Here is a 16,402-nt window from a genome sequence, read left to right as displayed (position 1 = left end):
CACACATATATCTATAAAGCATCATAAATGATGATGCTGCCATTAGGTAAAGGGTTTCCTCTGTATTCATAAGACGTTGTTTGCTGGCTGCTGTGATTAAACAAGGCATTATTTTATAATGGAAATCTCAAATAAATTACCATTTTATGTAATGTTCCACAGTATATCACAAGTGGCTTGGCACATGTGTGGGCGTGTGTGTCCACCCACCATAGTACAGTAAACATAAGTTAAGGCTGTGAATTAGTCAGTAAAAGCCTGCAAGATCTTTGCAGTATTGCTTTGAAGAACTGTAAAATTGTGGACAGATTAAGAGCTCTGTGTTACTAATAGAGGGTTATTATCACTGTCAAAACATTGCAATTTTGGTCTATTAAGTCAAGTCACATTTATTGATGTTTTTTACCAAGCACATTTTCCAGGTGTTTTGAAGAAAACAAATTCAGATTAGACGGGTAGAAAAATAGCAGGAGTATCACACACTGGATTATAGCTCCTGAACTTTGTTAGACACCGCAGGCAATGTTTCATCAAAATGCCATTTTTCGTTATGTAAGTGCACTGAGATACATTAGATACATTCTTAGTATCCAGTATCCTGTCTGCCAGAGGTCTCAGTGAGGATTTAGATATTAAGCCCTTCTTGTAAACCTCTCCTCCTTAAAATCCTGCTACTACGAATCTTTCATTATTAATTCGATTTTAGATGTTTTTATTGAAATATTGTCCAAATGCGTGATGTGACTGGTCATCTTGTAAATTCAAGATTACATTTTGGGGGTATAGTTTTCCTTTCTTTACCATTTTGTCTTGTAAAATGTTGTCGTTTTATGCTATATATTTAGCATTTATATATTTGTTGTGATTTGTTTGATAACTGAATTTGTATTTAGATAGATAAAAAGAAATACTTTATTTATCCCCGAAGGGAAATTATAATGTTATAGCAGCTGATTAAGAGTCAATTATTATTAGAAAGTCTTATTGCAGTGGGGAGGAATGATTTTCTATATCATTCCGTAGAGCAGCGGGGATAAATGAGTCTGTTGCTGAAGCTGCTCTTTAGCTTGTCCAGTGTTGATTAGTTTACTATGACATAACCACCATGCAATCACTTCTGTGCCTATATATGTTGCACTTTGTCATGTTGGCCATTTGCCTGGTGTGTTGAAACATGGTCTGTTCATACTAATAACGTTTAGAGATATAATTCAGTGTGCAGATGCTCTCTGCCCCTTTTCTTTACTGCATTTCCTTTACTTCTCCTGGCCTAAATATGGGACCGAATGTGCACAAAAAAGTCATTCTACAACTACAAAGTGTGTGATCTTCATGCACCACTGATTATCTCTCTATATTTGTCTGAATTCCCCTTTCCTGCATGAGCCCACAGCATTCAGTGCAACACTTGTGTGTTTTTACCTGCTCCCTTATCACTTAAGGTCCTGCGGGACAGAAGAGGCCATAAACAGTTCTGTGATTTTCCATCACTCTGGCTCCCTTGTGGAATACTGAGTGTGAATGGGAGCTGAAATGACAAAGTTAAAAAGCTAAATTTTAACTGCAGAATGGGTAGCAGATTTTTTAGCAGACCAGTCAGAGAGAGAGAGAGAGAGAGAGAGAGAGAGAGAGAGAGAGACAGAGCAAGAGAGAAGGGGGAGACTGAAGATTCTGGGTCTTCCTCTCATCCCCGAAATAGCAGGTATTTCATTGCTGATGGGGCTTTTGGCCAGTGTGCTGATAAGCCATAGTCTGCTCTTTAACTGAGTGTGAGGCTATCTAACATAATAAGACAAAAATAATGGAAATGCCAGAACAAAGATAGGTATAGGGGCAGGAATAGTGGGCTGTAATGGTCTGGGGTGCTTGTTCTGGCCTAACTTTGGGGTGCTGACACTTTAGAGGATGTGGTCAGTGCTCTCCAGTGCTAACACTGATTTTGATTGATCATCTCTGCCTTGCAGCATAAGGATAGTGGTGAAAATGCCATTTCAGCAGCCATTGCAAAATATCCTACGGCTCAGTGCAGTTCATATCTGATTATGGAGCAGGTAGGCATATTAGAATAGGTTTTTACCCGTATTGTTTTGAAAAAAAAAAGGAAAACTAATAACTCCACATATACCCATCTTCAAACAGAAGTCATACACAGGATCTTACAAAAACAACACATTTTAGGTAACATCTAATGTTTAAATCTTACAGGGAGAATTTATTTTAGCTGGGTTAATGTAATCTGGATGCTGTGTTGCCATACACAAAAGCCTAACTGCATGAAGGTAATAACTCAGAGCTTACAATAGCAGTGTGAAAACGTACTATTACAACCGTTTGTTATTGAGGCGATATTTTTTAATTTTGTTCTTCATTTTCTGTGAAATCAGCCTGAAATGCCAAGATATACAAAACATTGTGGTTGATTGCAGTTGATTTGAGATGTAATGGCTAAGATGTAATGACTAGGAATTATGCAGCGTGTTGCATTTATCTTTATTGTTTTGTTTCATTCTGTTTTCAAGCTGGGAACAAACAAACAAACATTCCTAACCCACTGTGAAAAGACATCAAACGTTTAAGGAATGACTTTCACACATCGCAGTCACAGACATTGCCAAGAGAAATATGATGCAGTTCAGACTCCACAATACAATGAGATTTTTTAACATGTCTGATATGGTAGTGACACGTCTGACTCATCTGAGGCTCACTGGAGAAGCAAGGGAATGAATCGTTGACTAGATTTGAGACATTTAGTTATAAGATATCAGTCATTGTGGACATTTTGGGGTGTTGTTTTGTGATAATCCTGTGTTCATAACCTAATGCAAAACAAATGATAATAATTGGACACAATAAAAGAAGAGGCATTGAAAATTAATTTGTAGTTTCATTTTATTCATATACCAAAACTTTGTGGATAAAGCTTTGAAACAAGTTGGAATGGCATTAACCTGAGAATAAGATTATTAATTAAAAACATCATCATCATTATTTAACCCGTTCTCATTTTCTTCTTATCTCTATCTCAACTGTTTAAAAATAAAAAGGTCTTAAAGTGATACTCCACCAAAAATCTACATTTCTGACTTAAAATGTGGCTTTAAAAAGTTTGTGACTTCTTTCCGGAATAACAACAGTAGCTGTGGTCAGCCTGAGTTCATAATGCTGCTAACACCGCTTCTGTGTCATCATATTACAGTGCATTTCACATTTTGATGGGTAGAGTGCACTTTAATAATGGATAATTTGTCTTATTTCTCACTCACATTCTTTCCTTTTCCTGTCTTTATATCCCAAACTCTCTATCTTCAAGTATCTTTTTTCCTGAAAGAAAATGAAAGCATCAATTACCCTCATACAGTACATCATGTTAGGATATAAAAGGCTTTATTCTTTCTGTTGAATAGAGAGTGGAGATAGGAACAGGGCTGACTTCCCAGTATGAAATAAAATGGAAAATGTTTGCATCATTTTAATTAAAATGATAACTCTGTCGTGGAACCCGGTTTTATCAGGAAGAAGCGTGCAGATGCTAAATAATGTGACAACAAAAAAGTGATTATGTGTTTGTGTTATCGCAAGCCATGTTCACTGCACACAGTAATTGTATTTTATGATTTTGTGCCCGCTGCACAGTCACAATTCCCCTTTCCAATGATGGCTTATGTTTCCTAGTAGTGGCTCGAAACACCCCACCAAGAACATTTTGGATTAGAGCAGTATTGCGGCTGAGACAATCCTGACAAACCGATAGCACATCGGACATACACTCACTCACAGCTACACACTCTCATTCACTCACTCACTCACTTTCTCTCTGCCAGACATGGGTGTCAGCCAAACAGTGCTATTTGCTGGAGCAGGACTGGCACCTCTCCAGACCATGGGGGTAGCAGGCTTGGCAACGCAGATCACTGATGGACTCATTGAAGCGGTTCGCCAGCATGGACAGCTTGCTACCATGACACAGAGAGCAGGGAGCGCAGCCCGAACCACCACAATGCTGGCAGCTGTCGGCCTCCTGGAGACAGAAGAAACACATTAGAGGAGAGAAGAGGAGGAGAAGGAGGAGGTGAAAGAGAGGAACTGTAAGGTCAGGCAAAGGGTGAAAAAGGGGAGGAAGAGGTTGGAATGGGTGAGGAAGAAGTTAAAGTGAGGGAAAAATCTTTGTCAGCGATATCTTAACAAATGCTGTATATAATGTATCTAAATGTACAGTCAAGTGCATTAGTAATCTGTAATATACTATTTTCCATATTACTGCAACTGTCTCAAAACTGATTAACTTGCAACACCTTTGGCCACTTCATTAACAGCGAGCATTAACACAGCTATCCACTTTAACTGGCCTGCCTGCTGGCAAACACTAAACAACCTTAATGACATAGAGGATTTTCCAGTATTATTTATAATGAAATGCCTTTGGTAAATTGCTGTGTTGCAGCTTAATGTACAGCCAGCCGGTCATTTTTACAGCCAGCTGGTCATTACAGCAAAATTTACAATAACGAGCAGCTGCCTGTAGATTATCGAGGATGCGAGGGGTGGATAGTAACAGAAGATGTGCAACGAGGTTAAATCTTTACAGACTACTGTTGTAAATCACTAGAGAATAGTTATCGGGGAAAACTGCACTGCAAGGTCTGTGTTCCCTGAGTAACCAGAAAGTTGTTGAGGTTTCAAGTATTTAAGTGCCACAAACCAAATTCCATTCACCTCTGACCCTTTAGGATTTCCTTTAGGAGTACAAGATAGAGACTGCTTAGCAACGCGTGCTCTCCCTGAAGAAGTTTATCTATAAATCTAAACATAGTGGCTTTCCAAATCCTTTATGGTTCCACGCGAGCTATGTTTAAAGAAGCCTATGTAAAAGTATTCTGGAAAGATGCTGGAGAAACACCAACCTGGTTATTGTGAGGGGTCGCAACTTTAAATGGTTGAGAACCACCGTGCTAGTGCAAAGTCCACTCTGTACTGGAGGTTTCAGGTTATATAGGTCTATAGTAAAACAGATAGATAGATGATGATCCCAAGCTGGGAAATTTCAGTGTAGCAGCAGCATTACACACAGTAACAAAAAGTGACATAAAGTAAGAAAAATATTATCGAGTTTGTAGGATTTGTTTGTTAAGACTACTTGTTAAAATCTAGCTGAGCAGTGCCTGATGGCCGCCTCGCCTAACTGCTGCGACCTGCACGCCTGAGGTGACCGCACCAAGAGCGTTACTGCTGTGGAGCCACAAACGTTTGCTACTGAAAGGCACTGCTGAAATGCCGTTGTGTTTCAATATGGTCCATGATTGGCGAGCTACATCACTGTTGTGACGTTGTTTCCAGCAGCAAGCAGCCACAAAAGTTAACCCAGTTGAAGTTCACAAGGCAAAACTAGCACAAGCTTTTTATGTTTATGACAGTTGATGCTCTGACTTGCATCTACACCTGTATTAGTTTAAGCTGCACAAACTATAGTGATATACTCACCCACTATATTGTGATGTTTAGCTGTTGTAGAGATAGCTAAATCTAGGTCCAGACTGGGTAAACCACTAGTTGCAAAATTTATGCACTTACTAAGTATAAATCCAATCATGTGTTAGAAATAAAGACAGTGAAAAATTAACTACCTTGGAGTTTGGACAACAAAGGTAACGATGATAAAGAAATGAAAGAGGAGTGAGATTGCGAAATAATGAAAAAAAGCTGAGAATGAACTTTGTTTTCTAGAGGCAGAGAAAATGAGAAAATAACAAGAGAGGTGAGAAAAGAATGGAGGGAGTGAGGGGAAGAGAACAGTAATCAGCCAAGGAGGTGAGAGGGAGGGGATAATAGCGAGCTGGGTATCCTTGCAGGCTGGCAAGTGGCAGGCAAATGCTGCAAGGGCAGAACAAAACTGTGGACTCATCAGTATCTGTTCACAGTTGACAGATAACACTAGGACAATGGGAAGGTAGTTGTTATAGCAGGAAGGGGCAAAAGGAAAAGAAAAAGGAAGGGACACAAATAAGGTGGCTGTTGAAAACAGAGGAGATTGTGGGATGAGAATAAACACCCCTCTGTGAACAGTTACAATTACAAATATATGACGGCACTGACAATCCTGCAGTTATTCTCTTGAAAGAAAATATAAAGAGAGAGAGGGGGAGGAGGAGGAGAAAGGAAAATACCAAGAAACAGAAACGGGGTGATAAAAACTCTACCACACCACTGAGAATAATTTGGCCAAGGATCATTACCTTGGTCTCTGTGCCACTGATCTGTTTCTCCTCCTTCTCCTTCTCCTTCTCCTTCTCCTTCTCCTCTCCATCCTGTGTACAAAGAGCTTTAGCCCTCCTCCTGCTCCCCCTCTCCTTGGCCTTTGGGTATTCCTCCAAGTCCACAGGAGGCACTGTGTGGTGCCGCAGCACTTCGGGCTTCCTCGGTGGTGCTCTGATGATGCGCAGGTTGCTGGTGTAGATAATTATTTTGCCAAAGTCCAACACTGAAGACTGAAGGAAACAGAAAATCAGTTAATATCCTACATCAGGTATTATTGACAACATCTGGTGCACAAACATTGTTTTTTATAGTATTTTAATTAGCCTTTACCTGTGTTAGATATTTCCTACATTTCCCAAATGTATTTCCTGCAACCTAAGAGAGAGCATGCCCCCATTTAGCTGCGGGCTTTATGTGTGGATGAGAAGAGGTTTTCGAGTTGAATGCAGCTGAAGAGTCACACCCATTGTGTAAAACACAACATGCTTTGTAGCTGTGCTCTGGTCTACTGAGGATTCTGATGCTGGAGAAATTGTAAACTTTTAACACAGATTTCCTGCTGTTTAATTAGTCTGAGGACAAAATACATTTTCATACAAGCAAAATATAGGATCCATTTATATCTCAAATTGTATATGTATTCATGTATGTGTTTCATTTAATTCAGTTCATATAAGCTATATTTGGTTGTCCCCGGGACGCAGAATGTGATGATGGCTCAAAATACTACAATATGAGCCTCAGCCACTGTTGCCACGGAGAAGAACAAGAGAGCTTCATCGTTGCAGTTGGAAACAAAACGTGGCATTATGGTTGCTGAATTAATCCCAAAAAATTTGCCACAATTTAAAAATGAACTGTATTAAGCTGTTTTCTCTGTACTACTAAACTTTAGCTTCTACATGGCATCAGCAGCACAGGTAACAGAGTTTTAAGCTCTGTGATTGGTTTCTTGCCAAAATGCACCTTGGGAATTATAGTAAACTTCTACCTTGAATTTTTTATGTTCATAAGCTTGTTCCTTTTATTGAAGAACAAGATTTTTTTAACACAGCTGCTTATCTTTTGCACTGATGATTTGCATAACACTGTCTATGGGAAACGTGACTCAGATAAATTGATGCATTAAATTAAATTATTAATTAATCGACTTTTCACTTCATGAGAGCCAGGGGAGCCTGGAATAGCTCATCCCATTTCGCAATATCATATGTTGTCGAGTTTTACCAGTGACCAGCATGATTTGCTAGTCTCTGACATTTATGTCTTTCCAATTTCAGTTTTTGGCCCAACTCTCTGTTTTGGAACTTTTCAAAATGATCTGATAAGTTGCATTTTCAAACATTCAGAAATGAAAATCAGATAACAAACTGTTCCTCAGTTATTATAAAAAAAGAAAACACTGAACTCATACAGGGAGGAACTCATTAGATCTTGTACAGTAGGGATGCTCCAGGACCACCTTTCAATAGTGCCCAAAAAGGATAAACTAAATCCAGATTGCTGTTTTCTACTGATAGATGTGATAAATACTGGCCTTGGTCACAAGGGCCATGCGTGCCTTTGTTTAGAGGATAAAAGAATGAAACTGACACTAAGCCAGCAGGCGATGTAGCTGACCTCCCTCTCAGCCTGCTGCACTAATGAAGCCGCTGCCACAGCAGCTCACTAACAGTGGCTATTTTCCCGTCAGATGAACAATTTTGTTGCTGTTATTGTTCCACTGTAATTGTTGTACAATTTGCCACTGAGCAGCATGCTTTAATTACCCATGGATTCTCACCACTTTTCTATTTTAAGTCTTGATTGCTTGTTCTGTTCTAAAGATGTGTGAATTAATTATTAAATTACTTTTCATTGGCTGGTAATTGCATGTGTTTATTTTGGTGTATCTGTTTGCTTTTCAGCATATGTAGACTAGCAATGCTCTGTGGGGTATGACAAAGAATCACCAACTCTTCCAAGGAGCTGTGATACTTTCTTATTATAATTCCCTTTATGTAAGTACATGCAAAGAGATGTTGCATAATGGTCATGTTCCAAAACTTTGTTATTTACCATTCAAAGGGTGTCAGCAACAGAAAAACCCTCATTTTGTGAACTGATTTTTTTCTGTAGGTGAAAAAGCAGTAATTCTAGATATCCCATCCATAAATTAGTACATACGTTGAACTGACAATGTTTCTGGTGACACTGACATGCAATTTCCAACAATAAACAATGTATAAAAATACATGAATCCAAGACAGTTCACATGCACAACACACACATAAACATGCACACACACACACACACACACCTTTTTTAAAAAAAGGCCACATATAGGAAGAATAGGATCAGTCACTGTTGCTTATTATTCTTATTCTCTATATTAACTATCTAATCTATACTAATTATTTCTCTCAGGATACTTATAATCTCAATAAAGTTATATCACTGTACATCACGATGCAATGTGGTAGTTTTGTTACCAACAGTTTTTTATGATCTCATTAAACTGTTAATATGATGGACATTTTAATCAACATTCAGCAATATCTTATTATTTTCAATTCTAGTTCATTTAAGCTGCACTGGAGAATTAATTAAGACAGTTAAGATAGGTTTAAGTATTTGACATTCAGACAGACAAAACTGACAGTGCTAGTGGGAAATCTAATCAAAGTTGATCTTGATTAATATCAAAATTTAGCAAAATCAAAACCAGCGAGCAGCATTTCTTACTGTGGCATCTCCCTCTGATTCCTCAGTCAGGCCTGCAGCAGGCTTGTAGCTTCCCATTCCTCTGTAAACGTTTATTCTCTGGGCAATGAGCCCTGTTGGAGGATAGACACCTGCTGGGTATAGAATAAAACATGTTGTCAGGATAAAGTGAGAACTTGTACCGGAGATTTGAGACTCAAGTACTGGTTTCAGCCACAAACCGCACGTACTGAAACTCTTCCGATGGCCCATTATTCTGAAACCTCGACTGGGACTAAAAAAAGAGTAGGGGTTTCTGGCACAACTTCACTTGCTTCCAAGGTCCATGAAGAAAGGAACAAAGTCTGAAGAGGTAAAAGCTCCAGCAACCCTTCAGCTTGTGGCCTTCATCGGGGTTAAAACCTTAGTGTTCTAAAAGTATGCCACATATCAAATTCGAACATTTTAGGTTGAAGGAAAAATCTTTTTGGAGAGCTTATTTTTCACATTTTTGTGAGCAATGGGGAAAGCGCTTTTTGAATTTGGTCCAGTATTGAGTGAAAGGGCTGCTGGAGGTGGTCATCGAATTCAAAGGCCTCATCCACATTGTCAAAATCAGCTAGATATTCAGCCATCTCATTGAAAATTTTTTACATAACACTAAGCTACACTTTCTGTACTGCCGACAACAAACTCTTCCAAGCCGGTATTAAGCTCAAGTTTCACTGTTGTCTTCTTGCAACAAGTCACCTCACCTCTTTAATTTATCATTTCATTTCTCTGTAGGGTTGTGTTGTCAGACACATATAAAAACAATCTGAGCTGAAAAAACTTTGACTGCGCAATTTCCCATAAGGGTTACGATGTAGTCTGCACGCTGCAATGATCTCACTCACTACTGGACCAAATTCAGAACTTGTTATCCCCATTAGGCACTTTGACACAAAATATGAGAAAATAAGGTCCAGTTTTAAAAATACCTAGGTTACTCTAGTAAGTTAGTTGAACTTCTCCAGTTTATGGACCATATATGGTGTCATTCGTGTGCCCTTTTTTTTTCGCCAGTCTGGGACGACGATTGGCCGATGAAGACCAAAAGTCGATAAATACCTACATTGGACTGAAAGCCCATTTGTCCGACAGCCTGTTATTCCAAATACTGCTCCAAAGGCCAATTGTTCCAAAAATACACACTCCAATAATATCATCAACTTACGTACATAACTCAACTGACGTAACTAACATGCTGATTTTGACCCAAACCATGTTCTTTTCCTAAACCTAACCAAGTACATACGATGCCTTAAGCTGACCAAACTGCGACCCATTTCACAACGTTACCAACATCTTTATTATTGTTACCATGCCAATGAAGGTCACCTCACTATTTTTACCGTTAAAGTCCACAGTAAGAAAGAGTGTGTATTTTCAGTAAAGCAGTCCTTCAGGTTTTCAGGATAATGGGCTTTTGGGTCAAAGGGACATTTTTCAGCCTCTTGGGGTTTCGGAATAATAATCCCTATTTCTAATATATATTGGTGTGCTTGCCTGGATTTATCAGTGTCATGTTAGACACTGAAACAACAGTTTATGTTGACCAATCATAAGTTACCAGTCTCTACCTAACTGTGACCACCCAGACTACGTGTGTTAGCCAGTCGTAGTATCCTAGCTTTACCAAATCCTCTGTCTTAACAATGTACTCAGTCTACTAATTTGTTTGTTAAGTTGTGCATTCACTAGAAATAGAAAAATTAAATATATATAAATATATATATTAAAAACATTTTAACAAGCACACTAAAATTGCCAGACCACCAGTGGAGATTTCAGGAAATTACTGGTCAGCCAAGACATGATTGATAGATAGACAGATCAGTCTTCAAATGTAACTCTCTGCAACAACGCACATCAGCTTTGTTCCCCAAAATGTCCACAATTTAATTATCTTCACACTATACTTATTCTAACAATGTTTTGGGTAAATAGATGCATTTTTAATACAGTAGAAACATGAAAAAATATATAGATACATTTTAAAAAGCATACTCAAATGGCTTAGCATTTGAGCATTTCATCTTTTAAACTGGTAGTGTTCCAAGGTCACATTTTGATTGACCTCCTCTGGTTATGTTGCCATAATTTCATGCATATTAAAAATAGCAGACTGAAAATATTTTCAATTGGGAATCAACTACATTTTATTTTGGGTAGATTGCTAACTGTTGATTGCTCAGCATGTTCAACTTATAAGTAAAAAAACAAAAAACAAACAAAAAATAACACGCCATGGCTGACAGGTGGACTGTAACTGTAGTACCACAAATTACACATCTTGTTAGTCTCCCTGGTTACCAGCTTACAGAACTGTATAGCCCACAAAAACAAACCTTAATGCAATCATGAATTTAAAGACACAGTGTTACACTATGTTACACAAAATAAAAACCCACCCTGTTGGTCCCCATGAGTATCCTCAAACCCACAGAGCTGCTCCACCTCCAGGTGGCTGGGAGGGATCTTGCGGTGAACAAAGCTATGAGGGTATTTCTCTTCTGGACTGTCCAGCTCCTGGCCGTCCTCATACACGTGCTTCAGCACCCGACCGCTGTAGGACGACGCCAACTTGAACCTTACCTGTGGTTTAGAGTTGAAGGTGACATGTTGGACTTGCAAGGTTTTACATGCTGAAAAGATGCACTGCCATGTTACAGTGACTAATTTGCACAGCTTGTTAGCATAGAAAAGAAGATTTATGATTGGTATTTATTAAATTCTGTTTGATTAGACAAGAGGGGCACATATTTGTAGGACGTAAACATAAAAGCTTCATTCCCTTTCTCAGTTTGCAGTTTGTCAATATCAGATATGGTTAGAAGCTAAGAACTATCCTCAAGCACACCAGCTTCAGCTGGTTGTGTGCTATAACATAAATCAATACCACTAATATTAAAGCAACCGCATAAAAAGTAATTTAAACAGAAAACTTCAGCAATGACCTCAATATGTCTTTTACTCAACACAGTACATTTATAAAATAACTTCAAAACCCATGAATTTGAGGTGGTGCTGTAAACAACTCACCTTTCTGGGCTTGGTGCCTGGATACCGTTGATCCAGTTTTCTCTGGAGTTCCTCCATGGTGGCTGATTTAGGAGGGGGTGCTGAGAGGGCGTCAGTCCATCCAAGAAGGTCCTTACCTGGGGCGAATTGACATCAGCTGAACACTGTGGTGTCTGGTGTGATGAAAGAATGCACGGATGGATGGATGAAATATGAATTCAGCTTGATAGAAACACAGGGTGGATAAGAACCCGACTGAAGAGCTGTGCGTAAGGAGTGGGTGGATGACCAGATAAAGATGAAGATAAAGCTCTCTTCGTGTGTCCTGCCTCCTGAGTTTGACTGTACCTGCTGTTTTAAGGGACCACCTTTCTAGCTCCCCGCGCTAAATTATTCACAGCTAGATCGTGTGTACAAAAGCGTGGTTGAGAAACCAGAAGCTCCGTCATCAAATAATTATGATCACCAGAATAGAAGGTAGTAGGAGCCTGTGCGGAGCACTGTGTGTTGTGTGTGTTACAGAGAGAAAGAGAGAGTGAGTGCTGCGTGTGTGGGGGGGGGAGTTTTTAGATAGGACTGCCTGTCATTGGACTGGAGCCGAGTGCATCAGTGTTGAAAAGTAAACATGACATTTGATGTCTGTTGCTGTCATCCTGAAAACCTTTACCATTGTCAATATATATCTATGATTACTAAGCTTAGAGTTGTATCACCTTAAAATACCTTGCTATTGTGTGCTTCTTTATATTGTTGGTTGAATATGTGTTAATGTGTGTGCTGGATGTGTCGATGCAAGCCTAAGTTCTTAGTTGAGCACTAAAACTTCAGTCTGACTCCATGACTCTGTGCATCTGAGTCAATCCATTTGAAAATCTGATCTAAATAGTACCTTGTGTATGGAAAATATTTAAAAGATTAGCTTTTAGACAACGCATAGGGGCCTTGAATCCAAGAAGACAAAATCAAACTACAAATTTAAAGTTTGTACAGACAAAACATGAGAAAGTTACTTAAGTCTATAGGTGAAGTTGCAGATTGCAACTAGCTGAATAACCGCTCACCCTTCCAAGGTAGTGGGAGAAACAATGGTGGCTGTGAAACGACCTCTGTAACTGACAATATCTTGTGGATCAGGTTGCCAAATCAGCTATATTTGCAACATTTTCTTGTATAGCTTAAAGTACTAGGTGAGACTAATTAGACTAAGAAAAACTATAAAAAAATATTTCAACTAAGTGGTTTAAAAAATACAATTACAGAAAAATATTTAAATTTAAGGCAATCCTGAAAGTCTACAATTAAACTTTTCTCCCATCCTAATCCCACAGTGCAATTACTTGAATTGATGAGTCACACAGTAAGTGTTTTAACTAAATCACCATAAGTGTTTTCCTCTCTAGTAATGGCTTTAATTATTTGGTAAATTACATATCCTTATTTATATTTTAATTGCAATTATATACTACTTAGTGTGACTAATAGGAAGGGTTACCATGCATTAGACACAGTGTAAAGACTCATGCTGTAATACAGTAATAGTAAAGGATAGGTTCACATTTTGTTCAAGTATGGCTTAAAATAATCTTCACTTGTCCATACATTGAAAGCAATGTTGGTCACTTTAAGGATTCCCGATAACAATGGCTCCGTTCTATTCAAGTGACTCAGTAAACCACAACAGTGTGACAGTGAACCTGCAAGAAGAATGCCTGGACCATGGAACTGAAACAGCTAAATGGAATTCAGCCACAATTTATTTATTATTTACAGCTGCCTTTTTCCTTCTGTGACAAATGTCTTCTGTGAGGCCTGTATAGATAGCATGCAACTTTTTTCCCTTCTTACTAATTAAACACTAAATGCTGGTGAACTGCTGTCAGTGGTTTCAACAAAAGAACTAGCCCAATTACCAGACATCTGTCTTAATGTATGACCATTAAATATTGTTTGTGAAGCTGTACAATGCCGATAAAGCTTCTCAGGAAAACTAAAATTTTACAAAACAGCCAAATTGCCAAATAGTGGGTGAGATCTATATTCTAAACAAAGCAATTGTAGTCAAATAATCGGCCTTTGGTTAGCATTTTTTTTTTTTTTCTCATCATTTAAAAGTATCACTCATACTAATTTTGCTCTTTGTTATTTCCAGAATTGGCCTGAATCATATCCTATTAAGGCTCATAGGGTATGATTCAGTATGATCATTTCCCCAGCAGTTCAGAGATTTCAATCACATCCATGAGTGCCAGTACTGAAGTTCAAGTCTGCATTACTTTCTCCTGAGTCAAAGAGGCACCCTGTTGTGTCATGTGTTGGACAACATTTGTGTGTATGTGTGTCTGTCAGCTAGTGTGGACATTACATACATATTTCCTAAACACAAACCAGATGCACAATCTATAAATGCATTTGCAGAGTTTAGCCTAGTGTTAGCCATACTTTGAAACTGCTGATAGCATTGGCAACTTGCATCTTCAAGAGACCATTTTATAGAACAAACACTGTTCTAACAAATGGATACCATTAACCCCATGCATGTTGAGATCAATCTTACAATTATGCTTACAGATGACTGTTATTAAACGGAGAGTGAATGGATGGTTTAAAAAAAGAGAGAAGAGAGAGAGAGAGAGAGAGAGAGAGAGAGAGAGAGAGCACTGAGAAAAGACAGACCCTCTCTTGTCTCTTCTCTGACCGAGAGCCGGCTTAATCAGATTGCAGAACGAGTGAGTATGGTCACTCAAGCGAGAAATTGTTTTGGGTGCATCGCTGTGAAGGAATCATTTAATGTGCCAGGATTCTTGCTGCTTTCGGTTTAAATGATTGCCACTGTAAATCTGTCTCCCTGTGTCTCCACATTAACAGTTCATGTATATTCTATTATCCCCATTATCTTTCCTAAATACAATAAGCAATATAAGCTCCATTGCTCAGGTACAGTACATGCTCTCTGCTAGCTATAGATCTTCATCTAATCCATTTTCAGTGCTCTGGTGGTACAGATCGAAACTGAGAAATAATAGTTTTCCTTTTACTGTGCTGGTGATAATGCATTTGGACTTGAGTGTACAAAACAAGCCTCATTGAGCCACAAATTTAAACCCAAATGGAAGTCTATTAGATGGTCTGATGCAACATCTACATGCTGAATGTTGTGCACATGTAAATTTGAATGGAAACTATTTTTATGCTGTATCCATGAACGAGGTAAGTGCTAAGTGTGGGGTCCTCCTCGATAAGTCTTTAATCTACTTCTGGTTGTTTTTTTTTCTGTGTACAACAGCTATGCTCACAGTTGTTTATGCCTCAAACCCTCCACAGCTACTGTACCCATCCTACCTTACCCCGCATCAATGTTCATTATAGTCATTGTTTGGTGTTTATAGGAGCATGTTAAGTTTGGTTATTTACTCCCAAGGGTCCAAGAGTACCCTAAGGAGGTGTGTGTATCAGACTTGGCAGGTCTCACTGTGAGGGCCTAGGGGCAGCATACATCCTTACCACCCATCCCTGTAATGTACTCTCTGTTGTACTCTGCCTCCTCTCTCTGTCTCTTCCTTTCTCTCAGCGTTTGCTCTGTGTAAGTGAAGCGCAAAAAGAAAAAAAATTGGGGGAAAAAAAAGGAAAGGAAGGTGAAACTCTTACTTTTAAAAGATACCTACTCATTATTTTACCTGTACTATTTCTGACACCCTCCCAAGGGGAATGGTATTGACTGACTCTCATATCAGCAGCACCTATTTTCAGACAACAACGGAACAGAAATCAGTCAGAAATACTGGCTTAAATTTCTCCATAGCGGTCATTATCCTGAAGGCACATGGAAGCCAAATTTTCTGGGGAAAGGTGATATTACTCAGAGTGTCATACAAGTAGTTTCTAAGGATGAACTGTCCCCTCAGGTCAGCAGACTTCAGCAAGGAGGTAATGATCACCTGGTGTTTACCACTAAAGAGAGACAAGAGCTTTGCTATTTTAAATGAGAACAACTACTATTCTACAGATTGTACTCTTTGACTCTTTTGCTCTGCCCTCAGGTGGCTGATAGGGAGAGGGAGGAGTGTGTGAGGAAGAGGGGAAACAGGCAGAAATGGAAGGCAGGGTAAAGTTAAAGGCTGGAATTACAGATGTACACTACTCACAAAAAGTTAGGGCTATTCCACTTTCGGGTGAAATTTATGGAAAATGTAAAAAGTTGATGCTACAGTGATATTATATCATGAAAGTAGGGCATTTAAGTAGAAGGTCAAATTAAGATCACCTGGAAAGGTTATAGTGCATTTTATGTACATTCTGAAATTTCATCCGAAAGCCGAATATCCCTTACTTTTTGTGAGTAGTGTATATGACTATCAGAAGAACCCATGGAGAGAAAAGGTCTGAGTGGTGTTGAACGTGAAGG

General features: G+C 38.8%; 1 protein-coding gene across 2 annotated transcripts; it reads right to left on the bottom strand.

The window, feature by feature from the left end:
* Window positions 1-2,874: 2,874 nt before the first annotated feature.
* LOC127364616 (glutaredoxin domain-containing cysteine-rich protein 2) lies at window positions 2,875-12,516 on the bottom strand. Of its 2 annotated transcripts, none has more exons than XM_051402259.1 (5): window positions 12,022-12,516; window positions 11,391-11,574; window positions 8,980-9,092; window positions 6,234-6,485; window positions 2,875-4,021 (listed from the first exon to the last, which is right to left on the bottom strand). In XM_051402259.1, the coding sequence occupies exons 1-5, from the start codon at window positions 12,076-12,078 to the stop codon at window positions 3,848-3,850; spliced, it is 780 nt and encodes a 259-aa protein (XP_051258219.1). In that variant the 5' UTR covers window positions 12,079-12,516; the 3' UTR covers window positions 2,875-3,847. The 2 variants fall into 2 exon arrangements, with proteins under 2 accessions (XP_051258219.1, XP_051258220.1); XM_051402260.1 differs by having other exon boundaries at window positions 8,980-9,089.
* Window positions 12,517-16,402: the final 3,886 nt, after the last annotated feature.

Source organism: Dicentrarchus labrax, unplaced genomic scaffold (genome assembly GCF_905237075.1).
Source record: "Dicentrarchus labrax unplaced genomic scaffold, dlabrax2021, whole genome shotgun sequence".
NCBI classification, from domain to species: domain Eukaryota; kingdom Metazoa; phylum Chordata; class Actinopteri; family Moronidae; genus Dicentrarchus; species Dicentrarchus labrax.
This window is presented reverse-complemented; position numbering and strand designations above follow the sequence as displayed.

Coding starts and splice junctions, on each gene's coding strand:
- LOC127364616 (XM_051402259.1), bottom strand. CDS start 12,078: ATGGAGGAACTCCAGAGAAAACTGGATCAACGGTATCCAGGCACCAAG. Junction 11,575..12,021: donor CAGGCACCAAGCCCAGAAAG/GTGAGTTGTTTA, acceptor TCTAAACCACAG/GTAAGGTTCAAGTTGGCGTC. Junction 9,093..11,390: donor TACTCATGGGGACCAACAGG/GTGGGTTTTTAT, acceptor TTCTATACCCAG/CAGGTGTCTATCCTCCAACA.